Source organism: Mustela erminea, chromosome 17 (assembly GCF_009829155.1).
Source record: "Mustela erminea isolate mMusErm1 chromosome 17, mMusErm1.Pri, whole genome shotgun sequence".
In the NCBI taxonomy this organism is placed as follows: Eukaryota; Metazoa; Chordata; class Mammalia; order Carnivora; family Mustelidae; genus Mustela; species Mustela erminea.
In genome coordinates this window covers 24271161-24297711 of record NC_045630.1, presented here as the reverse complement: position 1 = coordinate 24297711, position 26551 = coordinate 24271161, and the positions used below count along the sequence as shown (strand labels likewise).

The window sequence follows — 26551 nt, the reverse complement described above, 5'->3', positions numbered from 1 at the left end:
GGTGGAAAGCACTTGATTTTTTTCTTTCGAGTTACCAAAAACATTTCTGTAGTACCATATACATTCTCCATATTATTAGTACTCATTAACTTCTGTCAGGTACCACATGTCCAAAGTTCAGTTTTCTTATAAAACCAACTTATTTTCTCCTCCAAATTGTTACATTTTCTAACTTTAAAGACATTACTTAAAATGATGGGTTTCAAATTGACACAGTTTCCATTGTAAAATTAGCAATAGTAAATTTGTCAAGCATAGCATCAAACAGCCTCATTAAAATGCCCGTCAGGTCCAACTACGTCAAATATCCTGAACAGACATGAGAAAATATTTTCATTTATTTATTTATTTGACAAATAATGAGCACTTACTGTATGCCAAGCATTGCACTAGTGTTCAGTGAAATCCTTTTGTTAAGAGATATTTAAAAAAGCAATCAGGCTATCAGAATCATCTACTGGTGGAAAGGAATGAAGCATTCAAGCTGATCTTTTCATACCTTCACATTAGAGACGGTGTGTGTGTGTGGCGGGGGGTGTCCTAGCTCCTGATTTTGTAGGCACCTTTGGATTTCTACACAGTTTGTTTAACCAATTTGTGCAGTATCTTAGATCATTGAGCAAATAAAACAATTTTACTTTCCACTTAGTGACTGCCTTTACCCTTCAAACCTCTTTCAAAATATCTAAAAATTTCATAGAAAGAAACTTAAATATAGAGTATCATTAAGAATTTCAGCTCTGAAATAGAAGAAACCCCATCCCAATCCCCTACTGGCTGTTTGACTTTGTTGTTTTTCTAAACCTTTGTTTTCTCTTCAGGCTAATTCTATGTAGTAAATAGGATTAAACATGTGAAGCACTTAATGTATTACCTAGTACATTGTCAGTGCATAATACATTTGATCTTTTATTCTTCTAGTGTTCAGATTATTGCTGGTTATAGGGACAGATTGGAGGAGATAGTACCCTAATGTCTTTCAGTGTACTTAGGTCATAGTCATAATCTTATATGCATAGGTGTATGCATATGTCTGCCCACTCACTCAGTAAATATTCAGGAGCTACAGTTGCTTGATACTGTGTTCAGTGCTAAATAATTAGTTGTAAAGTTTAACTTTATTTTAGGAAAAATAATTTTTTAAAGAATACTTATTCATTGGTGTGCATGGTGGCTTAGTAGGTTAAACTCTGCCTTGGCTCAGGTCATAATCCCATTGGGGCTCTATCCCATAATCTGGGATAGAGCCCCAATTCGAACACCCACCACCCCACTTTTACTGTCGTGTGCACACGTGTGCTCTCTCTCTAAGATAAATAAAATCTTTCAAAAAATAATAGTTCTACATTACCTACTTTCTGCGAAGGAATTACCTGTTCATTAACTACAATTGTCAATTTATTTACATTTTTTCCCTGGAAAGAATAGCTTTAGTGTTTGAAGAATCTGATTATCTTTAATTATAGATAGTCATTAACTTCCCTGAACAGGATTGTCATTAGTCTTTGATTGACACATTCCTTTTGAGCATCTGTTTTATAATAGTGCTACTACCTTACCTTTTTTTTTTTAAATTACTTTACATTTTGATAACCCTTTTCAGTAGAGGACATCAAAGTACCTTCTCTTATATGTTTTGAATAGTCATATAATAGGAATGCCTCGGGGCACCTGGGTGGCTCAGTGGATTAATCCTCTGCCTTCAGCTCAGGTCATGATCTCAGGGTCCTGGGATTGAGCCCCGCATCAGGCTCTCTGCTCAGCAGGGAGCCTGCTTCCCCCCACCCCCGCCTACTTGTGATCTCTCTCTCTGTCAAATAAATAAATAAAATCTTTAAAAAAAAAGAAAAAGGAATGCTTCTAATAATAATAACCTTATTCAGTGGCTTCACGTATCAGATGTATTGCTTCCTAAATCTGAATGAGAGAAAATGCACCTTAGCTTTAATAGTTTCTTCACTTCTAATCATGTAAGGTAACATGGCAAAGCAAAACAATGTGTGACTGCATTTATTGATATATAATTCATATTATAAATGTTAAACTATAGTTTAAGTGTTAAACTATAAATTTCACATGATTTAACTCTATTTCTATTTCAGTGAAATATTTTCCTCACCAAAATATAAGACAAAGCCATAGTTTGGCATTTACTTTAAACTTTTTTGGGGCAAAGGGTTGGACATATCCAAAGGAATATCAAGATGGAAATGCAATTGATCACATTACTTATACTTTGGTTGCACTTCTTGAAAACTAGTTATTCTTATTTTCAATCCTTTATCACAATAGTATATTGAATACTAATAAGTTTAGTAGTAATCATTCAGAAGTTTGATAGACATTATTTTAATGTGATATGGACTATTCCTTTGAATTATACCTGCATTCAGTACTTGTAGTGTTTTAGTCACTGTTCTTTGAAGACAAATTTTTTTCTCAAATAAAGGACTTGATATGATACTGAAATAGAATTCATATAGTGGATTTTGCACATAGAGGAATATTTAATTTTATCCTTAAAATATCCACCAACAGGGAAGCCTGGGTGGCTCAGTTGGTTAAGCAGCTGCCTTCGGCTCAGGTCATGATCCCAGCGTCCTGGGATCGAGTCCCACATTGGGCTCCTTGCTCCGCAGGGAGCCTGCTTCTCCCTCTGCCGGCCATTCTGTCTGCCTGTGCTCACTCTATCTCCCTCTCTCTCTGACAAATAAATAAATAAAATCTTTAAAAAAAAAAAATCAACCAACATCAGTATTAAATTTCCTTGTTTCGATAATTGTTCTGGGTTAAATAAGAGAATGTCCTTTGTTTTAGAAAATACAGACTGAAGCTGTTTTTGGGAAAGGGCATAATATCTCCAACTTTCTCAAATGGTTTGGAAAAGTTGCATATATATAATAAAAATATACACAGAGACTATTTAAGCACAGGTAGCAAAACGTAAAGAGCTGAGGAATCTGGATGAAACGTTTATAGATGTTTCCTGTACTCTTCTTTACCATTTTTGAAAGTTTGAAACCATATCAAAATATAAAATTACCCCCCAAAATCCATCAACTTTACCAGTATTCATTGTCAATCTAAGAAAAGATCTTTTGTCATATGTTACGGGCCATTCATTCCTGAGTTTCTAGTATTAATCTTTCCTTGTGTGCAAGAATAATAGAACAGGAATAAAGAGCCTGAGTCAGTAGTTTTGGTTTCTTCCAGTAGGATAGAAATCCCAGATGAATTAGAAAGAAAACTGGTACTTATAAAATTGGAAATAACTCTCTTCTGCTGTAACATTTTTTTAAAAAGTCTTGGTACAGAAAAAGCAGATTATATAATACATCTTATTTGGATATCCTCTTAAAGTATAAGGATTGCGTACAAAAACTTGTACAGGAATGTTTATAGCAGCATTACAGGGATACCTTGTTTTATCACTCCTTACTTGTTATAATTTTCAGATGCTGTGTATTTTAACAGATTGAAAGTTTATGGCAATCCCTGCATTAAGCATGTATGTTGGTGTCATTTTCCGATAGCCTTTGCTTGCTTCCTGTCTCTTGTCACGTTTTGGTAACTCTTGGAATATTTCAAACCTTTTCATTATTATTACGTTTGTTGTACTGATCGGTAATCAGTGATCTCTGATGTTAATATAGTCATTGTTTTGGGGCACCACAAATCAGACCCATATACGATAGCAAACATAATGTTTTGTGTGTTCTCACTGTACCACTGACCCACCATTTCTTCCCTCTCACCTTCTCCCTGGGCCTCCCTATTCCCTGAGACACAGCAATATTCAAATTAGGCCAGTTAATAACCCTGCAATGACCTCATAGTGTTCAAGTAAAAGGAAGAGTCATATGCCTCTTAATTTAAATCAAAAGCTAGAAATTGGTAAGCCTACTGAGGAAGGCATGTTGAAAGCCTAGATAGGCCAAAAGCTAGGCCCCTTGCACCAAAGTTAGCCAAGTTAGGAATGCAAAGGAAAAGTTCTTGAAGGAAATTAAAAGTGCTACTCCAGTGAACAAATGATAAGACAGTGAAACAGCCTTATTGCAAATATGAAGAAAGTTTGAGGTGTCTATATAGAAGATCAAACCAGCCACAGCTTTCGCTTAAGACAAAACCTCCCACTAAAGATGCGGTGAAGATTGTTGAAATGACAACAACGGATTTAGAATATTACCTAACCTTGTTGATAGAACAGTGGCGGGATTTGAGAGGGTTGACTCCAATTTCCAGAGAAGTTCTACTATGGATAAAATGCTATCAAACAACATCATATTACAGAGAAATTGACATGAAAGAGTCTGTCAATGTAGTAAGTTTCAGTGTTGTCCTATTAAAGAAATTGGCACAGCCACTGCAACCTTCAGCAACCACCACCCCAGTCAGTCAGCAGCGATCAACACTGAGGCAAGACCTACGAGCAAAAGATTACAATATACTGAAAGCCCAGAGGATGCTTTGCATCGCTTAGCATAAAGTATTTTAAAATTTAAGGTATAGACATTTTTTTAAAGATGTAACGCTATTGCACACTTAATAGACAAAGGTATACTGTAAACATAACTTTTATTGCAATGGGAAACCAAAAAACTAATCTGGCTTCCTTTATTGGGATACTCATTTTTTTGTAGTGGTCTGGAGCCAAACCCAGAATATATCTGAGGTATGCCTACATTTTAATACTGCAAAGTGAAAATAACCCAAATATCCCATCTGTGGAATACTAGTTGGCTATTAAAAAGAATGAAGTATTGATAAATGCTACAACATAGATAAAACAAAATTAAATCAAGTACAAAAGGCCACATATGATTTCATGTATGTGAAACATCTAGAACAGGAAGATTCATAAAATTCATAAATTCATAAAAAATTTCATGATCTAAAAACTTAAATTAGTAGTTGCTATGGACTTAGCAGTTGCAATGAAGGGAGAGCGAGTGCTAATAGGCACAAGGTTTCTTTCTGAGGTGATGAAAATGTTCTGGAATTAAATTGCAGTGATGTTCATATAACTTTGTGAACATATTTTCAACTACTTTAAAAGGATGAATTTTATGATATGGGAGTTATACTTCAATAAAGCTCATGTAAAAAAAAAAAAAAAAAAGTAAGCCGAACAAAGCACTTCTGCCTCAAAGTCTTCCTATCTAATTAAGTATAAGAGCCAAAGACCTTACCGCTTTACATGATCTGGCTTCCTATTGCTTCACAGACCTCATCTCCTTTTTTGTACCCTAGTCAATCCAGTTTACCTGCAGTGATGATCTGACTCTTATGGCTACCAGGCCTTTTTAACTCTTTTTTTTCCCCTCTTCGCTCAAACCTAGTCACCCTTTACTCCAAAATTAGCGCTCAGAGAAGCCTTCCCTAACTACCCTCTAAAATTGTAATGCTCTCCACCTATACCCCTTCCTTACTTTATTCTTATCCTTGGCGCTGTTCACCCTAACACAAGATATATTTTACTTTTGAATCTCCTGTATTATTTTCTCTTCCCCCAAGAATATAAGCTCCATAAGGGCAGAGATTGTGTCTTTTATCCAAAACTGCATCCCAGGGCTTACAATAGTGCTTGGCACATACTGTCACTAATGTTGTCAAATTAGTGCACAAAATTCAGGAATATAAGTAATTGAAGAGGAATCTACAGTTTTTTTTTAAGATTTTATTTATTTATTTGACAGAGAGAGACACAGCAAGAGAAGGAACACAAGTGGGGGAGTAGGAGAGGAGAACCAGGGTTCCCACCCATTAGGAAGCCTGACGCAGGGCTTAATCCCAGGACCCTGGGATCATGACCTGAGCCCAAGGCAGATGCTTAATGAGTGAGCTACCCAGGCACACTGGAGGCTACATTTTTTTACACACTTTTTGCAACTGAAACTTAAGTTTCCTCTAAGACTATGAGACTAAGAAAGTGGGAAGAAAGAAGTAATTTTTATTTATTTATTTATTTTTTTAGTGTCTTAAAAATAAAATAGTAAAGACAATTATACGGTCCTTAAAATGAAGACTTTATTTGATCCAGGCAAATAATTGTTTATTTCTTAATCATGAAGGCCTGGCTGGGGTCCACAAATACATTAAATATTCAAAAAATGTTGACTGTATTGACAGTGTGGGCCTAAATCAGGAATCAGTAAACTATGGCCCACAGCTGCTTGCTTTCATTCATTCATTCATTCATTTAATAAGATTGTATTAGATTATAACCATGCCCATTCATTTATATGTTGTCTATGACTGTTTTCATGCTGTAGTGGGGGGAATTAAAATAGTTGTGACAGAAACCATATGGCCCACAAAGCCTAAAATATTTACTAGCTGACCCTCTACAGAAAAACTGCTGTCCTCTGCCTATATCAGCCCTTGTAGGATACAGAATAGTATCTGTATCTAAACAATTCACATTTCATTTCCATCACTATCTGTTACCTAAAACAAGTTTTTTGATCTTTGGTTTTCTCATTTGCAAAAGGACAATAATACCTATCCCACTTGGTTGTTTAAGAATTTTAAATGAGATATATTATATAAAGCACTCACTGAAGTGCCTAAAATAAGTTGCAGCCCAATAAGTGTCAAGCACCCACACATACATTACACATACACATGTATGCAAGGAAATGTTAAGGATGTCAAATAGAAATGCTCAGTCACCAAACATTTTCCAGTTACTTATCAATATTTTAGGGAAGTGATGAATAAAAATAAAATCAACAAATGTCAATAATAAGTACTTACTACGCATGAGGAACATGATAACCCACCAGAATGTATGGGATTTGGTCATTTGTTGAAATGACTGTAGTCAATCATTATTTCTAACTGTCCTACTCACAGTATTACAGTGCCCTTGACTCATTTTTTAGCAAAATGTAGAGCCTACTCTAGAATGTTTACATGTTCAGGTAAGTTTTATTGCTTTATTTTTAAAAGGAAAATTTTACATAAGGAGGATTAATTCATGCTGTGTTCTGGTTGTAAACAAGGAAAAACAGTGTGATGACTTTTACGACAAATTTGAATCCAGAGCTTTTTCTTGGGGTGCCTCATTTGCTAACTCTGTTTAGAGAAATCAGCATTCTAGTACAAGATTATTTTGATGATATCTTTCTGCCTATACTTTTCTTTAGTAAAATACAGAAGATAAAAGATTTATTTTTTCACTTCCCAGCTTTCATTTTTGGCTGTTGATTTGGAAACTAATGGCGTGGATCCTTACATCAGGAATATATGGAATTCTTTAGTACTTACCTATATAAAATCACAGTCTCGCTTTCACTAATCATTTAATAAACATTTGTTAATCATCCACTGTGAGCTGGGCATTAAAACAATTGTTTTAGATTAGTAGAGCAGTTTTTGGAAAAAATCACTATGTAAACAATTTCAATAATGATAATAATAGGAGCAATAACAAAGTGTGGATAAGAAAGCTATTCACTCTGCCTTAAGGTATCAGGGAAAACCTGGAGAGGTAATATTTGTGCTGAGTCTCAGTGGATCAGTTTAATATTGTCAGGTGTACATGATAGAAAGAATGATACCTTACCAGTCAATCAACGAAATTTTTGAGCATCTACTGTGTGCCAGATAATGCTGTAGACAGTGGGAATACACCAATGAACAAAACAAATGAATTGTATAGATTACTTTTTTGTAGAACATACAAAGACGTGGACATGAGTTGGATAACACAGTCTAGCTATGCCAAGGAGAGTCAGGAGGAGCTGCTATCAGGAAAGAAGCAGGAGCCACATCACACCAAGAAGTCTGAACTTGATGCTCTAGGCCAGTGGTCTCAACCTGGGAGCTCCAGAGATACTGTTGTGTCATAAGGTTCTTACAAAGGGATTATCAATTCATGTTTAGATACTAAGCAAGCATAGATGGTGGATTTTGATAAAATATTTTATATATATCTGTCACCATTTTTCAATTTTCTGTAATTATTTTGAATAATAAAGTATGGATTTATTTAAACATGAATTCATAATACCTTTTAATTTTTTTACACTTTCTGTCTTCTCAATCAATTGATAATATTGCTATAACTACTTTTAAGTTACTGTCTGTTAAAGTGATTAATTTTAAAAAGAGATCTAAAAATATTTAGGCTGATATTTCCTGCCAGTGTTGAAGCTCTTAAAACTTTTAGAACATCTAGACAAAACTTCAGTCAATATTAAGTGAACATTTTGTAAGTGTCGGGCTCTGCTCTAGCCACTGGGATTATAAAGGCTAATATAAAACAAGATCTGTGTCCTCAGGAAACTTAAAGTCAGAGTTAATTGGAGTCCACGTAAAGAACAATGAAATCAACAAGGAGAGGAGGGTCTAGATTCAGGGTATTTTGAGGTGGTAACTCTTAAGCAGTGAGAATTCTTTCACTGGAGGCAGACTGCTAGAATAGGAAGAAAGTAGATTATTGAGAACAGAGCTAATGTGTTGCTAACGCAGGGGAAAACTCTTAGCTTTTTAGGAGTGTTTTTTTCTCATAGCAAACCTAATCAATCAACAGAGAAAAGGGATATTAGTGATTTATGGATCTCTGAAAATACCTCTACTGCTTGATATTTCTCTGCCTATTAATGAGGTGGAAGCCTGTGAAATAATCTTAAATCCAAGCATGTAAGTGTGTAATGTAAATCATGTTGAAAAATCTATCTGTATCTGACTCCTTCACTATGACAGTGTAAGTGACAGGAGTTGAAGGACAGTCATTCCTTATGTTGGTGGATCTCTGAACCTTCTGCCCAACAAGCTCACTTCTCTGACTTCTTTCCGATTTCAGCCTTCTTTCCTAGTTTCCCTCCCTCCCTTTCTCTCCCTCTCTCCCCACCCCCTCCTTTTCTTTCTCGATAAGAAAGACAGAGCTATTGACTAGAAGCCCAGAGTTGCCCCCAAGTTCCGACCACCGTCTCGAATTCTTATGAAGTGGACTTGTAATATCCTTAATGTTGCTGTTGGCAGTCAGTTACAGATTCCATTATTGTCGATCAATGCCGTCGCCATGCGAGGTGGGGGGAGGAACGGAGGAGGAGAAGAAGAAAGGAGGGATGAGAGCTTCCTATTCACAGATTTATCAACCTGCCTTTGCTCGCAGAAAATCTTCGCAAAGGGGGCTGAGATGCTGTTGAAATAGCTAAAGGAGGAAGGGGTTAGGGGGCTGCAGTTCTCTCCGGTTGACTGAAAGGAAATTTGAAAACCTTTCTTCTCGGAACAGAACAAAATGCTGAATTTGTTCTTTTGCCTTTGTTTTTGTTTGATGATATGCTTTACTTAACTGATTAGCTATTGTGCTGTCTGGTTATCTAAGCTGCTTCAGTGTAGGAACCTGTTTCTTTTTCTTTGAGTATCCTTATTTTTTATTTTCCTTTGCTTTCTCCTGTCATGAAACACAAATCATTATTCAATTTTATCCTGGCTTCTCTTTCTGGCTAAAGCTTAACACTAAGAGACAGAAGAACAAATCTCCCTTCCCTTCTCTTCTGTCACCCTCTTTTAACCCTCTGTTTCCTTCCCCCTCCCCCCGTTGTGTTAGATTGATGTCACAGAGACAGAATTCAGAGTGGAGGGAGGATCACATTTGTTCTTTCATCATTACCGCCTAGCCAGCAATTTAAGTATTGGACCCCCAAGAATTTAGTCTTTGTATCTTTCTTTTCCCACTCCATCATTCAGTAATTGTGCTCTGTATGGAAAAGTTTTCTGGCTGGAGAATGAGTCTCCTTTCCCCCGGTGATGTGGCCGAGTGGTTGGATAGTAGCACCGAAGAGGAGAAGAGCCTTCTGTCATTTCTGGGTACGGTAGGGCTCTGCTTGTTCTTTTAACCGTTTGTTGTCTGAACTTCTCTGACTTTGGGGAGTAAGACCCCAGATTTTCTAAAATCCACTTTTATATTTTTAAAAGGGGGTAGAGGAATTAAGAGGATGTGTTTAAGTTGTTTGCTTTTCAAGGTTTGTTTATGTCTATAGAAAGAGTGTCACCAACATTGCCTATGAGAAATGAGACAGTTTGCTTTGCTTTAACAAAGAGTTCTAGCTCTGTGCAAAGCTTACTGTCATCTGGTCAGCTGTTCGTGGTATTTAGATAACTTCTACCAGCCAAAAGGTATTATTGTTTTACTATACCTCTTCGTACAATGATTATGAGGCTTTCCTTGTAAGAGTGCCAGTGGGCTTTGTGTGCAAGAAAAGCCAACATATGGATTGAGAAGTAGCTTTTATGCAAGGTGTGAAATATTTGTAATGTTCATTATCAAGGTTTCTTCTGAATATATAACATAGGACACACAGACCAGCAGTTACTTAGGCTTCCTATTTATGGATGCTTTCTAATAAATTTCTGAGTAAAGCAATTATTGATCATGGAAATATTGATATAATAAATTCATTAAAAAGTTAGGTTATAAATCATTTGTGTCATCAATGTAATTGATGCACAAATCCTATTTGTAAATGTTTTAGTTAGCTTAATAATTATCTTGACTTTTTTTAATAAATTTGATTTATCTTATAATATATATTTTCACTAAATACAGATATACCTTTCTTATAAGTGAGTAAAATTTATGGTCTTCTAATTTATTCCTCATGAGTTTTAGCTATAACCTAAGAATAGTCTTCTGCTATTTCAAAAGATATCTGTCTTTAAAAAAATTTCTTATTATATTGAACATAAGTTTCTGTTTTGTTTTATTTAATTCAATTATGTTGTCAATCTTAACATTCTCTACATGGTTTCTTTTTTTGTGCAGTTTAGATGGAAAGGGTCATCCTAATAAGATCTTTTCTAGTTCTATAAAGACTCAGGTATATATATATTTTTATATTAATTCTAATCTTAATTTGTTTATTATAGCCTCACTTATCTTGGATATTTGGGTGACTTTAAGAAATACGTGTACCTCGTAAATTCTCATTTCTCTGAAGCCTAACCTCTTCTACCTGCTTCCCATTCCGCTCCCCTCCACATGCATAGAGAAACATCAGTGAGGAAAAGCGAATACAGATATCCCCAAGTAAAACCAACCACTTAAACCCTATTGCATCACAGGAAAGGAAGGTAGAGTCATGAAACATCTTTCCCTTGCTCTTGCGTGATATTTTTCTGTATTCTAATTATCTACTCTCAACTTTAATTTATTTCTTTTTTTGGCCATTACCCCCCACATCTAAAAAGAATTTGATCAAATACATAGAGTTGGGCAAGTAAAATGTAACTACAGTTTATGCCCCCTCCCGCCCCCACTCCTATCCTCTGTTTATGAGAGTTAACGAATTCCTCTTTAATAACAGATAGAGGTGGTAAGGACAAAAGGTGTTATTTAGAACATGCTTAGAAGAAAATTTCAAATTCCTACAGATTATCCACTAATGGAAGGAAACCTTAACATTCATAATAGATAAAACGCAGATAAGACAGTAGTGATTCTCTTCAAGGGCCACAACAGGTTTAGTTGCTGGGAGAGTAGACAGCTCTGGATCCCCTGTTCTGCCATGGTAGTGCTGAACCCAGAAGTCAGCAAGTCTTATTTGGGGGATTGAATCTCTCTCCTGACCGGCAAACGCCTCCATCTGTGGATAAACAGGAATTTACTAAGTTCTTCCAGAAGAACTAGGAGGAAAACTGTCTCAGATACAGTTTATAATATTGTGTGGACTAAGCAAAGCTCTTATGACATCATGTGCTGATACAGTTACCGTTAATTACAACATGCTTTTCCCAGTGAAGATACCAAGAGAAAAATAAGAAACCTGAATCTACTTTATGGTGACTCGAGGATGAATGGAACCAAAAGAGTTGTTGTGTCAAAGAACATATCAAATTATGCTCTATTTCCCTAAGGAAATATTTCTAGGAGAGGAGATGAGAGGAAGGCTCTTTGTGTTGGTTAGGCTTTTACTACTTCACTTCTGAATAGCCACTTAACTGATGTTCAGGTCTTCCTGTTCATTTAGTGCAATGCTGATTTGATGAAACTTCGTAAAAGTGTGCTGTGCATTATTCTATTCAAAGGCCCTCCATGGCTCCATCCTCCTCTACCAGATGAAGTCAAAACACCTTACTCTGGAACTTATTCTAGCCCTTCTATTTGACATTCCGGTACCTTTGGGAAGGGATGAAGGGGCCCTTCATTCCACTGTGGATTAACTTTCTATATCTTACACAAACATTGCCCTTTGCTACCTTCCCACATGCTATTTCTTCTATTGGCAGTGTCCCTTCATCTAAACTGCACTCTCCATAACCCTGGCCCTGTTTCAGATCTTCCTCATGAACAAAATACCGTGCTAAGTACTGTGGCTGGATACAAGGAAGTAGAAGATAAAGCTGCTTGTGAGAAATGTAGAGTTTGGTTGGGGAGAAAACACAAACTATGCACAATTAAGAGAGAAACAAGAACAGAGAAAAGAAAATAAAGCAGTACCTGATTGTGAAATGATTTATCTAGGCAAAAATTGCCTTGGGAATTTGAAGTACGGGGACATCATTTTCAATTAGAACACTGAAAATTCCTTTACACAGATAGGATTTAGTCTGAATCTTAAAAGATAGAGTGGATTTTTATAGAAATGAGATTTCTGTATGGAAAGAGTGTCATGAGGAATATTAAATTATGTTCATGTCTAATGAACAAGCTGATTTGAAAGGAATGGGAAGTTCGTGTAAAGAAGTGATGAGAGACAATACTTGAAGCCTATTTGGAGGCTCACTGGGTACAACCCTTCCTGACTATCTGATAAGTAACAATTTTATCCAGAAAGCAGTTGGGAAGAATTAAAGATTATTGAGTAAGAAAAAGTGTGACCAAAGTAATTTATTAGGAGATGTGAAAGTGTCTCAATAGGGGGACAAGACCAGAAGCAGTTAAGCCTGTTTGAAAGCTATCAGAGAAGTCCAGATGTGGACTAAGTGCCTCTATTTTAACACTTCACTCCCTACAGTATTATTAGTGGTTTGCTTATTTGTTGTTAAAACTAGATTGTGAATGCCTCTATAACAGGGGCTCAATCCCCTGCCTTTTCAGCACCCATTACATTCTAGGTACAGAAGAGTATTTGTGCAACTGATATGAATAACTTGAGATGAAAAGATGGAGAGATTACAAAAGATCTATCAACGGAATTGCTGACAGATTGGAGGAATGGGGAAGAAAATAAATCAAGGATTTTTTGAATTTGAGAGGATGGTGGTTACTATTAACAGAAATAAAGAAGTTGGGAGGGGAGCCAGTTTTGAGGAACAAAAGATGAGTTCTATTTATATACATTGAGTTTGAGGTGACTAGTATATATTTGTATAGATATGTAGCTCTAATGATTGAAAATGAAGTCACAGGTAGAGAGCAACATTTGGGAGCCATCTAGAGAAGAAAGGTAGTTGAAGCTCTAAGTATCTGTAAGTGATCTACTATAGAGAAACTGTCAAGAAATAAACATAGGTGAGGGACTGAACCTTGAAGAACACCAGTCTGGGGGAGTGTGGTGGGGTGGGGTAGAGAAGAAGAGGAGATACAGAGGTAATGATCAAAATGGTAGGAGGAAAGCCAGGATGGTGTGGTATTGCAAGTGCTAAGGTAGAAAAAGGTCAACAGTGTCAGTGATTACAAAGGACAAAAGGAAGTCAGGAAAGGCCACTGGATTTGGTAATTAGGAGACATGTGATAACTTCTGAAATTTTCAGTTCTTTTTCATTCATTAGAGTTGAAGGAAGAGAAGTCGTATTTTATAATATTAAGAAAGACAGCAGATGGTGAGACAGTGAAAGCCACAGGTTACACATGTACCTGGAGACATCTGTGACTAATAAACAGGAAAAGTGCCTTTTTAAAAATTGGGGAGACTTGTACATATTTTTGGTATAGAAGAGAGCAAGATATTGAACCTATTAGAATAACTGAGAGCAAAAAATCCTTTATGAGTTTGAGAGAGCGTGGGAGTTAACCTTTTGAAAGGAGAAACTCATACGGGAATCAAAGATGCTTGTAGAGATTTAGCAGTGGAAAGAAGGGAGGATGGGGGAGATAACTACTATTGTGTTAATCTATGGCATTTAACTTAACTTAACCAATCTTTTTTTTTTTAAGATTTTATTTTAAATTTATTTATTTGACAGAGAGAGCACGCACACACAAGCAGAGGGAGCAGCAGGCAGAGGGAGAGGGAGAAGCAGGATAGAAGCAGGCTCTCCACTGAGCAGGGAGCCCAATGCACAGCTCTATCCCAGGACCCTGGGATCATGACCCAAGCTGAAGACAGATGCTTAACCCATTGAGCCACCCAGGCATTCGTAACTTACCCAGTCTTGCATTGCAGTTAGCTGTGTGTCCACTTAGTACTCCCCTGTTTCTTCATGGTAGGGATCTTCACTTAATATCTTGGCGTCTTCCGGAATAGCACTGAAGAGGTTCTTAGTAAATATTTAATTTTCAAATGAATGGATGCTCTTCAGATACCCAGAAGCTTGAGATTCAGCCATTTTCAACGGTTACCCCAGTTATTCTGTCAGAGCTACCTTTTTCCCTCCTTTCCTACACTGTTCTCTATGCTCATATCTGCAGGCACTACTGAAGGTACATTGGTAGCATTTGCAGTTATTTTAGTAGGTTTTAATTGTGTTTTCCAAATTCTAGAATAAGAAGGAAAATTCTCAAAAATTTTATACTACTTCACATTTTCTAAACTGAATTTAAGGGATTTTTTTTTCATTAAGTGACGTTATTTGATAGAATAGTTCTATAAGAGAATATAATTTTGGCAAAACTTAAACATCGTTGGGCGCCTGGGTGGCTCAGTGGTTTAGGCCTCTGCCTTCGGCTCAGGTCATGATCTCAGGGTCCTGGGATCGAGCCCCACATCGGGCTCTCTGCTCAGCGGGGAGCCTGCTTCCCCCTCTCTCTCTGCCTGCCTCTCTGCCTACTTGTGATTTCTGTCTATCAAATAAATAAATAAAAATCTTAAAAAAAAAAAAAAAAAACTTAAACATCGTTAAGTTTCTAAATGACTCTCCTGGCTACAGTTAATTATTTGGTATTGGTAACTATTATCTGATTCCTAAAATTATGCCTAACCTCAAGGGGAAAATATATTCAAAAATTAAAACTCTCATTTCTGATAAAATGGCAGATATCCTGAAAAATAACACAGAAACAACTAGAAATATCATATTAATGAAACAAACATTTTTTTTAAGCCACATTTTTTTTTTAAGTTTGTTTTTTTTTTTTTTTTTTTGACAGAAATCACAAGTAGATGGAGAGGCAGGCAGAGAGAGAGAGAGAGAGAGGGAAGCAGGCTCCCTGCCGAGCAGAGAGCCCGATGCGGGACTCGATCCCAGGACCCTGAGATCATGACCTGAGCCGAAGGCAGCGGCTTAACCCACTGAGCCACCCAGGCGCCCAAGCCACATTTTTAATGAAGATTTTATTTGTTTATTTGAAGAGAGCAAGCATGAGGGGGGAAGGTAAGAGGGAGCCTCAGTAAGAGGCTGAGCAGGGAGCCTGATGTGGGACTCCAATCCAGAACTCCAGGATCATGACCTGAGCTGAAGGCAGTTGCTCAACCAACTGAGCCACCCAGGCCCCCTGAAACAAACATTTTAAACTACATGATTGACCTCTCTTCTTGGGAAAGAAAAGAAGTCCCCTGGAAGAGAAAAAATAAAGCTAAATATCTAGGTAGTAAAATTGTCCTGAGGGCATTTGCCAGTATTAGAATTCCAGAATGTTAAGTTTGGGGTTTTTGTTTGTTTGTTTATGTGTTTTAGGATTTCATTTATTTATTTGTCAGAGAGAGAGAGAGAGAGAGAGAGCGCACAAGCTGGGGAATGGGCAGAGGGGGACCTGACGTGGAACTTTTCCCCACAACTATGGAATCATGACCTGAACGGAAGGCAGACTCTTAACTGACTGAGTCACCCAGGCACCCCTAGAGAGTTAAGTTTTAATAGCTACAAGATAGGAAATGAGCCTAGGCTCCAAACAAAGTGAGGAATTAGAATGGAAATCCTTGGGGTACCTTACTGCCCCAGTCGCAGGAGCATGTGACTCTTGATCTTGGCATTCTGATTTTGAGCCCCACATTGGGTGTTTTTTATTGCTTAAAAAAATAAAACTTAAAAAAAAAAAGGGACCAAAATCTTCACCCTATTGTTCCTCATAGGACTGGGTCCCTTGATAACTGAAAATAAGAAAAAAAATCTGGTCACTGAAAAATCTTCCTTGTATTAGACTAGGCTACTGGTCAGGGAGGAAAGAGGATAAAAATCCCCTGGGAATTTATAATCACATTTCTGATAAGATAAAACTAAAATAGTAGACAACAATATATGTGTTAGGTAGGAAGGGGGTAATTCGAACTGAAGTTTCTTAAGATCATTGAATTATTGAAGAGAAGGATAGAAATCAAGATTAACATTAGATTCTAAGTATATATGTTAAAATGTTAAGGACAGCTATTAAAAGAATAGAAATAGAGTGCATGATTTCAAAAGCAGTAGAGGAGAAAATGAATTTTTAAAACTTGATCAATCTGAGCAGACAGAAAATCAGGAAAAAAAGCATTTGAAAAAGTGAGTAGAAAACACACTAAGATGGTAGAAATAAAATCCAACTATATCAGAGAACACAATGTTTAAAATGTTAAAAGGTAAAGATAGCCAGACTCAATTTCCTTTTTAATGTTGCGAATGAGAAAGACATAAGGACCCAGAGGGTTAAAAGTAAAAGGTTTGGAAAAAGATTTCTTTGGCAAATTAAAGAATGCTAGCAATGATATGAAATCAAGATAAAATGGGACTTTATGACAAAAACCATTACTAGGAGTAAAGGAGGTCACTTAATGATAAAATGTAGAAATTCCTAGAAAGATACTACAATCTTACATGCATCCAGTAACAAAGTCTCAAAATTTATAAGGCAGAAGTTGACAGAAATATAAGGAGAAATTGATAAATCTACAATTCTATCCACAATAATTAGTAAAGCTATAGAAGACATAAAAAACACAATAAGCTTGAGTTAATGGACATGTATTGAATCCTGATTCCAGCAATTATATAGTCTTCTTATATACATATGGGATCTGCATGAAAACAGTCCATAGACTGTGGACATAAACAAATCTCTATAAATTTTAAAGCCTTTGTATCATACAGAACACATCTCTTGATCATAGTTGAACTAAGTTAGAAATTAGTAACAAAAATTTACATTACAAACCTTTCCTGGGACACCTGGGTGGCTCAGTCAGTTAAACATCTGCCTTTGGCTCCAGTCTTGATCCTGGGATCCTGGGATCGAGTCCCATATCAGGTTCCTTGCTCAGTGGGGAGCCTGCTTGCTTCCCCTGCTTTGTGCTCTCTCTCTGTCTAACAAATAAATAATTAAAATCTTAACAACAACAAAAAAAACCACACACCTTTACTTTTAGAAACTTTTAAAGTTGCTTATCTATAACTCTTTAGTCAAAGAAGGAGTAATAATAAAAATTATAAAATAGAACTGAACATCCTGAAAACAGTACATATCAAAACCTGTAGGATATTGTGAAGTAGTTATTAAGTAAAATCTAACAGCCTTAACCTTTTGTACTGAAAGGGAGAAAAGCTGAAAATTAATGAGCTAATTAAGCATTTATCTCAACAAGTTAAAACATATATATCTCCAAAGAAAGTTTAGGGAGAGAAATAGTGAAGATAATAGCAGATGATAATGAAATGGAAGACAGAAATAAATGTAATAGAACCAATAAAGCCAATAGTTTTGGGGACGCCTGGGTGGCTCAGTCGGTTAAGTCGCTGCCTTTGGCTCAGGTCATGATCCCAGGATCCTGGGATCGAGTCCCACATCGGGCTCCTTGCTCAGCGGGGAGCCTGCTTCTCTCTCTGCCTCTGCCTGCCACTCTGCTTTCTTGTGCTCTGTCTCTCTCTCTCTCTCTCTCACAAATAAATAAATAAAATCTTAAATAAAAAAGCCAAGAGTAGTTTTATTAGAAAATTCAATGAATATAGATAAAACTGTCAAGATTTGATCAAGACAAAAAAGAAAGCACAAAGGAACATGTTAGAAGTGAAAAGGGGACATAATTATAGAAAATCAGAGTCTTGAAAAATAGGACTCTCTCATAAACAACTTTATGATATTTGGAAAATTTAGAGAAAATGGACATCTTATTTGGGTGGGAAGAAGGAGAGAAAGAATCTTAAGTAGGCTCCACACCCAATACAGAGCCCCACACAACTCTTGATTTTGACCTGAGCCAAAGTCAAGAGTTGGACATTTAATTTTCTGAGCCACCCAGTCACGCTGAGAAAGCGGTTATTTTAAAGAAAGGTGTAAGTTATTAAACCTGCTATGGAGGAAACAGAAAATGTAAGTAGGCTTATAACTGATAACCGTGAAAGAGACTGAATCAGTATCTTAAAATCCGTCATCTGTTGTGGTTTGATTTCTCATGAGGCTTGACTTCTGAAAAAGAATGAATTCTGGATTACACTTGCATTACTATTTCCAATCAGTGGCAATTCAGTTTTTCATGAGAAATGAACAAATTAACTTTCTGATATTGAAACTGAAAAAGAAGCAAAAAATCCTAAGAGTCATGCTAACCCTTAAGTATGGCAGTTAAATCCCTATTGCGTCCCACAGGTGGTCACGGTTCCCTTTGTGTTTAAGTCTTACATCCTTCATTTAGGGAATTTCCTTAGAAAAAGAAAAAGCTTCTTTCAGAATTTTTTCTGAGCAGGATGTACAAATAAAAATTTTAAGAAAATCAAGCTGAGGGGCGCGTGGGTAGCTCAGAGAGTTAAGCATCTGCTTTCAGCTCAGGTCACTATCCCAGGGTCCTGGGATTAAGCCCCGCACCAGGCTCCCTGCTTTGCGGAGAGCCTGTTTCTCCCTCTCCCTCTGCCTGCTGCTCCCCCTGATTGTGTTTTCTCTCTCTCTGTCAAATAATAAATAAAATCTTTAAAAAAAAAAAATCAAGCAGAACAGATCTCTAAAGAAAATGAAAATGAATAAGATATCAAGAATTAAACCTTATTATATTTAAATGTGCTTCTGAAGAAAACCTGGAAATTTGTGAATTTTCAAAAAGAATGATGCCTTAGAAGGAAATACCTCAAAACTTTTAAACCTAAGCTTTCATGAAGCTTATTTATCAAAATCTCAATTATAACTGAAGAGTAAAATTAATATACATAAAAAGAGCAATTCTTTTTTTTTTTTTAAGATTTTATTTATTTATTTGACAGACAGGGATCACAAGTAGGCAGAGACACAGGCAGAGAGGAGGAAGCAGGCCTCCTGCCGAGCAGAGAGCCCGATGTGGGGCTCGATCCCAGGACCCTGGGATCATGACCTGAGCCAAATGCTGAGGATTAACCCACTGAGCCACCCAGGCGCCCCTAAAAAGAGCAATTCTTAAACTTAACTATATGTTTCACTTTAATTCTATATGTGAATTAGAAATAACTAGAAAATGTATTATTATGTATTAAATTTTTATTTAAATTATTAAATTTTGTATTGAACCATATGAAGTTGTATACTAAATGATATTTTACCATTTGAACATTCAAAAAAATGGCAAGTCTATATGACCCAATGTGGTTTTTTTTTTTGACAGACAGATCACAAGTAGGCAGAGAGACAGGCAGAGAGAGAGAGGAGGAGGAGGCAGGCTCCCTGCTGAGCAGAGAGCCTGATGTGAGGCTGGATCCCGGGACCCTGGGATCATGACCCGAGCCAAAGGCAGAGGCTTTAACCACTGAGCCACCCAGGCATCCCCCAATGTGTTTTTTAAAGGAGAAAAGAAAATGTGTCCAGACTATGCCGAACTATTTTTTAGTTGTTTATAAATTTATTTGTTACTAATTACTATTTTTTATTCTGTTTTATATTCCCTGCAAACAAACAAGAATTGGTGCAATTGGTTCATGAGAACATTGCAGGAGACCTATTTAAATTCTATTTACTGAAACTTGCTTTATACAAAAATTGAGACGAGATCACTATTATTCAAATCTTACATTATTTCATACCTTATTCAAGACAGCAGTTGCAGAACACTGTACTGGGCAGGAATGTAGTTTGGTACCTGAAACTAAAGAACATGTAATCAAGTAATATGAACTTCGCCAAATGTATTAATTGGAAATCAAAGAAATGTCAACAATTAGTGCTGGTTTTATGGAAGTAGATGAACTGACACTGATAATGAAGGTCCCCTAAGATTTGGCAGATAGGTGAAAACCATTAGCAAACACAAATGCAGGGGAATGAATATGGCCAGTTTGAGATCAAAGATCATCTGTCCAAGGCAATTTGTTGGAGAGTGTTGACAGAAAAGCGTGACTATGAAAGGTGGGGCCAGGTGGTTTTTTCCAGTGCCTGACTGTCTAAAGACCTCTAAGAAGGAATTACATCAAGAAAGTAATGTTTTAGGGAAACTAATCTGGTAATGGCAAACAAGATAGCTTTCAGCAGGAAAAGACAGGAGCCAGTGAGATCAGTTAGGACAGTCCTGCCATGATCTGTGTGAGAAGATAAAAAGTCTAGGACTGGGGTGATAAATAGTAGTGTAAATAAAGGGGACAAAATGAAGCCAAAGGCATTTTGAAATGAGACTTGGCAGTGTTGGTGGCATAAGGAGTACAAATCAACATTGCAGGATTCTCCTTTTTCTGATACCTTTACTACGAAGTGATGTCCAATGTAAATATTTGTTGTTTTTGTACAGTGCTATATGATATATTTGGTCCTCAGTATAAGAGTGAGTGCTCATCTTTATATTAGAGGCCAAATATTTGTGTTTTCAATACTTTTTATTAATGTCTGTTTTGGAATAAACCGCAAACTAGTCTTTAATTTAAATTTTTCTTTTATTTTAATTCAGTTAATTAACATGTAGCATATTACTAGTTTCAGAGGTAGAGTTCCATGATTCATAGTTGCATATAACACCCAGTGCTCAATACATCACGTGCCCTCTTTAATGCCCATCACCCAGTTACCCCATCCCCCCACCATCAACACTCAGTTTGTTTCCTATAGTTAAGAGTCTCTTATGGTTTGTCTCTCTCTCTGGTTTCTCTTTTTTTCCCCTCTCTTCCCCTATGATCCTCTGTTTTGTTTGTTTTCCACAAACTTGTCTTAAAAGACCCTGGCATAATCAAAGACCAATTATTTTTTTAAGATTTTAAAGATGAATACTGAAATCATGGTATGAATAAATCAGAGATTTTACCTACAATTATATATAAAACATACTAAGTAAGAGAACATGTTAAGTTGGTTATAGAAAAGTTGAAAGTTCTTACATCTCTGTAAAGTTAGAAGACATTATGCCTTCCTGAGTTGAATGTAAATCTTATTCACCAAATGAAGCTCTGAGATTAAGAGAGCCTTACAAATAACTGGGTTGAAATCTTCAAAAATGTCATCTTATGTTGAATACTGTTCTTTATTTAAAGATTATTCTTTGTAAAACCTAAGACCTTAATGCTGTTTATCTATTTGTGTCTCATAGAATTGAACTAAGTAGTTATCTCTTCACTTAGGTGTATTGAAGATTACTTTAGGAGGATAGAAAGACAGAGTTTTGTTTCATTTAATGCCCATTTTTTTTATAACAGTTTTAGGTTTACAACAATATTAAGAGGAAGGTACAAAGAGTTCCCATATGCCCTTTTCCCCACCTATGCACAGCCTCCCCCGTTACCAGTATTCTCTGCCAGAGTAGTACATTTGTTACAGTTGATGAATCTGTATTTACACATCATAATTACCCCAAGTCCATAGTTTATATTAGGGTTTATTTTTTATATTGTACATCCTCTGGGCTTGGACAAATGTGTAATGACATGCATCCCTCATTATAGTATTATACAGAGTTTTTTCACTGCCCTAAAGATCCTCTGTGCTCTATCATCCCTCCCCCTGAGGCAGGTTATTTTTTGGAGGGCTTTTTAATTGACGGAATCAGTAGTAGATATTTTTTATGGGTTGTTTCTGATTTTGTTCATATTTTTTCACCACTGCATTAAAACACCTCACTCTTCTTAGCCCATTTCCTTTGTTTCTTGTTTTTTTGTTTCTTTGTTTCTTGACTAGAACGTTGTTATTAGCATCAGTGTTCCAGGATTGAGAGTTTTCTCTGACTTTTTTTTTTTTTTTTTGCAATCAATTATCCCTCAAAGAATATAATTTAATTCTGTCTTTTTTTTTTAATTTGTACATGTATAGTGACAAATGTTAACTAGAGTTATTGTGGTAATCATTTCACAAGTATATGAATATTGAATTATGTTGTACATCTAAAACCAGTATCATTCTATATGTCTTTAACATCTCAATTAAAAAAAAAAAAAAAGGAATGCAGGGGCAGTTGGCTGTCTCAGTCAATAGAACATCCAACTCTTGATCCCAGGGTCATGAGTTCAAGCCCCACACTGGGTATGGAGCCTAGTTTATTTATTTATTTTTAAGATGTTATTTATTTGAGAGAGGAAGAGTGTGAGTGGGGCAAGGGGCAGAGGAGAGAGAACCTGACTCTGAGTTAAGCACAGAACCGGACTTAAGGGCCCCCACCCAAGATCATGACCTGAGCCAAAATCAAGACAGCCACCCACGCATCCGTGGGGCCAAGTTTAAAAAAAAAAAAAAAAGTTTGTTTGTTTTTAAATAAAAAAAGAAGGGGCGCCTGGGTGGCTCAGTGGGTTGAAGCCTCTGCCTTCTGCTGGGGTCATGGTCCCGGGGTCCTGGGATCGAGCCCCGCATGGGGCTCTCTGCTCAGCAGGGAGCCTGCTTCCTCCTTTCTCTCTACCTGCCTCTCTGCCTACTTGCGATGTCTGTCAAATAAATAAATAAGTAAATCTTTTTAAGAAAGAAAGAAAAAAAGAAAAGAAAGAGAAGGAAAGAAAGATGGAAGGAAGGAGGGAAGGAAGGAAGGACATATCAGATTGACCTAGAGAGGTTTTTTATAAATGTTTATACCTAGGCCATACCCTCCCCTCCCCCAAAGGTTGTGATTCAGTGGGTCTGAACTAGGCATCTGTGTTTGATTGAAAGCTCCACAGCCAGGCTGGTCAATCACTGGTTAAGTGGAATACAACATGATAACACACTTTTTTAAAATTTAAGAATAATTAACATACAGTGTCATATTAGTTTTAGCAGTTCTGTATGTTACTAGGTCCTCAACACAGTAAGTGATTTAATTCTCTTTAAAGTATGAAGAATCATGTGCATATTGTTAGAATTCTTTGGAGTTATTTTTAGGAAGAGGAAAATTGGAGATTCCCTGATTATTTATCTTATTTCTTCTCCGTTACAGCCCATAATACAAAACACTTGGAGAGCAGGATAGCATGCATGGTAATTAAAAAGTACAGACTCTAGATCCAGACTGTTTGAGTTTCAGTCCGGATTCTGCCCTTGACCAGCTTTGCAAACATGGGCAGAGTAATAGAACCTCTTTTCTTTCCTTATCTGTAAAAGGAGGTGATAGTCCCTGTTCCAGAGAACTGTTGTGATGGAAGAGGTAACTCGTAAAAAAACGCTTAGCATGTAATAAGGAATCGTAAATGGTGGTTTTAGTGTAGCAGGTATCCTTGTGATTTGGGGGGGGGGTTGTTATTTTGTTTTTATCATAATTATTAAGATCCCTGGTGGATATCACTAGGAACCAGAGATAGACTTTGTATTTGAAACTTTAACTACCATGTAAACATCCCTGCGCTGTTTTCTTAGCCTTTCTGGTTGAGACTGTTACTTGCACTGAAACTCTTCTCTGCTATCCTATCCAGTATCATCATGTAGAGAAATGGAATCTGCGGGTGTCCAGGCTCCTTGACCAGAGAGAAATCCTTCCTCCTATTACATTAATAAGAATAAAGTTTTAAAATAATAACAATAATAGATAATAACGTTGCTGAAGTAAAGAAAAGGTGGGGAGGCTGAATGGCTTTACTTACTAAGAATTCACCCCATTTGTGTACTAAGCACCAATTTGTTCAGATTGAAGTAAGTGTGGAGGGCATGCAAACTTGAAAGGTCTGTTTGTTTGAATGAGGTGCTGCAGCCTAAGTGATACAAATTGGATGAATTAAAGTGGCTCTGGGCATTTGTATTTCAGAGCAGCTGAACGGTAGTGACCGTCAGTACACGGGCTTTAAAGCTATAAAAATGGGATACAGCAGCAAATGTCCTACAGAAAAGCAGGTGGATGAAGTCTATAAAACGCCCCGGTGCTGTGGTGTTGGCAGCTTTATAAATGCAGTGTGTAATTTTCTTCTCTTTGTTCATGTCACTTTTCCTTTACAAAATTGTTCTCTCCCCAGATCTTTTAAGGTCTCATTACCTTTAGGAGTCCATCAACAAAGCACGCAATCCCATTTTCATGAAGCCTTTTCTCTTTCACCTTTTGCCATTTGTTTTTGAGGTCCTTCTTTATTGAATCCATACAAACCCATTGCCTGATGCTACTCCTTCCTTCCCATTCTGTTGCTTAAACATCTTCTCTGCTCCCGTGGAAAGGAGTCCTCCTAATTCAGAATTCACAGCTGAAATAAATAACATTATTTGCTTATTTTATTCATTAATAACTTGAGCCACGACATAGCCGATCTTATATATTGTTGTCATTTACACAATATAAAGGCAAATAGATGATAGTGAATTGGGCTCATTCACAGCAACACCCTGAAATATCAATGACATGAATGGGTGCATGAACAGATTTTGCTGTGTATTCAGTTTTCTGTCATACTTTGTTGGAATGTTATTGATTTTTAAAAAGGTTTTTGAAGTGAGCTGAAGAATTCCCCTTTTGTTGCCTAAATATAATACCAAAAGTACTAAAGGGGCCTGTGAATAATTGTAATTGACAGAGCATTCACATTCATTCATGTTTTATGATTCCGTACACAAAATTACTAGGAATTGACTTGGGTTGCCATTCATGGGAAGTATTGAGGCATACTGTGCATGCCACACTGACTGCACCTTTGAGCAGGTAATGGTTTCCTGATCTCTCATAACTAGAGAATTTTGCTATAAGAAGGATATTTGGGTTCCTTACATCATTGTCCACTTGTGCTCACTTCAGCAGCACATGTACATCATTGTCCACCAAATTAAAACTTTCTACATTACATTACATTAAAACTTTTCACATAAATGTCTTTCTACATTTTGATCATCTTTTGTGTTGAATTTTCTGAAATTACTTTCACATTGGTAAGTATTATTTTCTTCTTTTAAATTTGGCCCCGATGCTCATCTAACAGAGTAATAATTGTTAAGCGCTGCCCCAAGGATAAGGAAAGATAGCGTCCAGATCCAGCACTTAGCACAAAACAAACTCAATATTAGCTCAATTTATCATAAAAATAATTCTGCCTCAAAGAGGTGCCTAAATACTTTTTTTAAAAGATTTTATTTATTTGTTTGACCAAGAGCTAGAGAAGCACAAGTAGGCAGAGCAGCAGGTGGAGGGAGAGGGAGAAGCAGGCTCTCCATCAAGCTGCAAGTCTGATGCGGGGCTCAATCCCAGGACCCCCAGATCATGACCTGAGCTGAAGGCAGCCACTCAACCAACTGAGCCACCCAGGCACCCCTAAATAACTTAGAGTATCTCTCTTTAGAGAAAGTATTTTGAATCATTTCTTAACAATGGTAACTCATCCTAAGAGTGGCAAACATTATCAGAATTCATGATATCTGATTTATGTTAATATATATTTATGTTATTTATTTATGTTAATTTGTTATTTATGTTTATGTGTGTGTGTGTGTGTATATATATATATATATATGATGTGATGGTATACGAACTTTGGCTAAATGTGATTGAACAAAAATAAATGTGTAAGGACCTATTTAGCAAGAGGCTTTCATTAAAGTTAAACTGTCCCTGCTTCCCTTCCCCCAGGGGATTCACTTAAAAACAAGTCCCGGAAAGCAGCTTCAGGTAACAAAGCCCAGACCCAAGGGTGGGTCAGGCCAGGTGGAGCCATCCGATCAGTAGGGGGTTGCATACTGTCTCCCTAGCCACCAAGGAGCAGGGGCCCCAACCCTTTGGGAACCCTTTTTGGCGCCAATCCTAATCAAGGTGTAATAGGCTGGGTCAAATGTCTACTAGGGTAAATTGTAACTCAGTTGGTCACCTAGCATCACTATGGAGTTTCCTGTGTGTGTTACAATCTTATTGGTCACCTGTGGGTGGCCAGGCCCCACCGCATGGCCTTTGCCCTTAAAAGCTAGACTGTGAAACAGAGAAGGGTCACCCTCTCTTGTGTAAAAGGTGCGTCCCTGAACGTTCGGTTAGATTCTTGATGCTTGGCGCGAAATAAAGCTTTGCTTGACCTTCACTTTATATCAGTCTCACTCCTTTCATCAGGGACCCATTAAAGGGGCATAACAAAATGCAGTTGATGCTTATGGATATTTGGCCATAAGGACAACAGATACTTTTCTCATCTAAGATACTTTCAGAGGCTTTTGGAACCTAACCCTCAGTTAATCCGATAA

At 36.9% G+C, this 26551-nt stretch overlaps 1 protein-coding gene across 7 annotated transcripts in view; it reads left to right on the top strand.

The window, feature by feature from the left end:
• Positions 1–26551, top strand: part of RASAL2 (RAS protein activator like 2) — a 365886-nt gene that overhangs the window by 243889 nt on the left and 95446 nt on the right. Inside the window, exon 1 of one of the 7 annotated variants that reach the window (XM_032317293.1) lies at positions 9567–9819. The exons of the other annotated variants lie outside the window; for them this stretch is intronic. Coding sequence (XP_032173184.1) covers positions 9714–9819 — 106 coding nt within the window. The 5' untranslated portion in view covers positions 9567–9713. Of the gene's footprint in view, positions 1–9566; positions 9820–26551 lie in introns of those variants that run through there. 7 annotated transcript variants of the gene reach the window in all.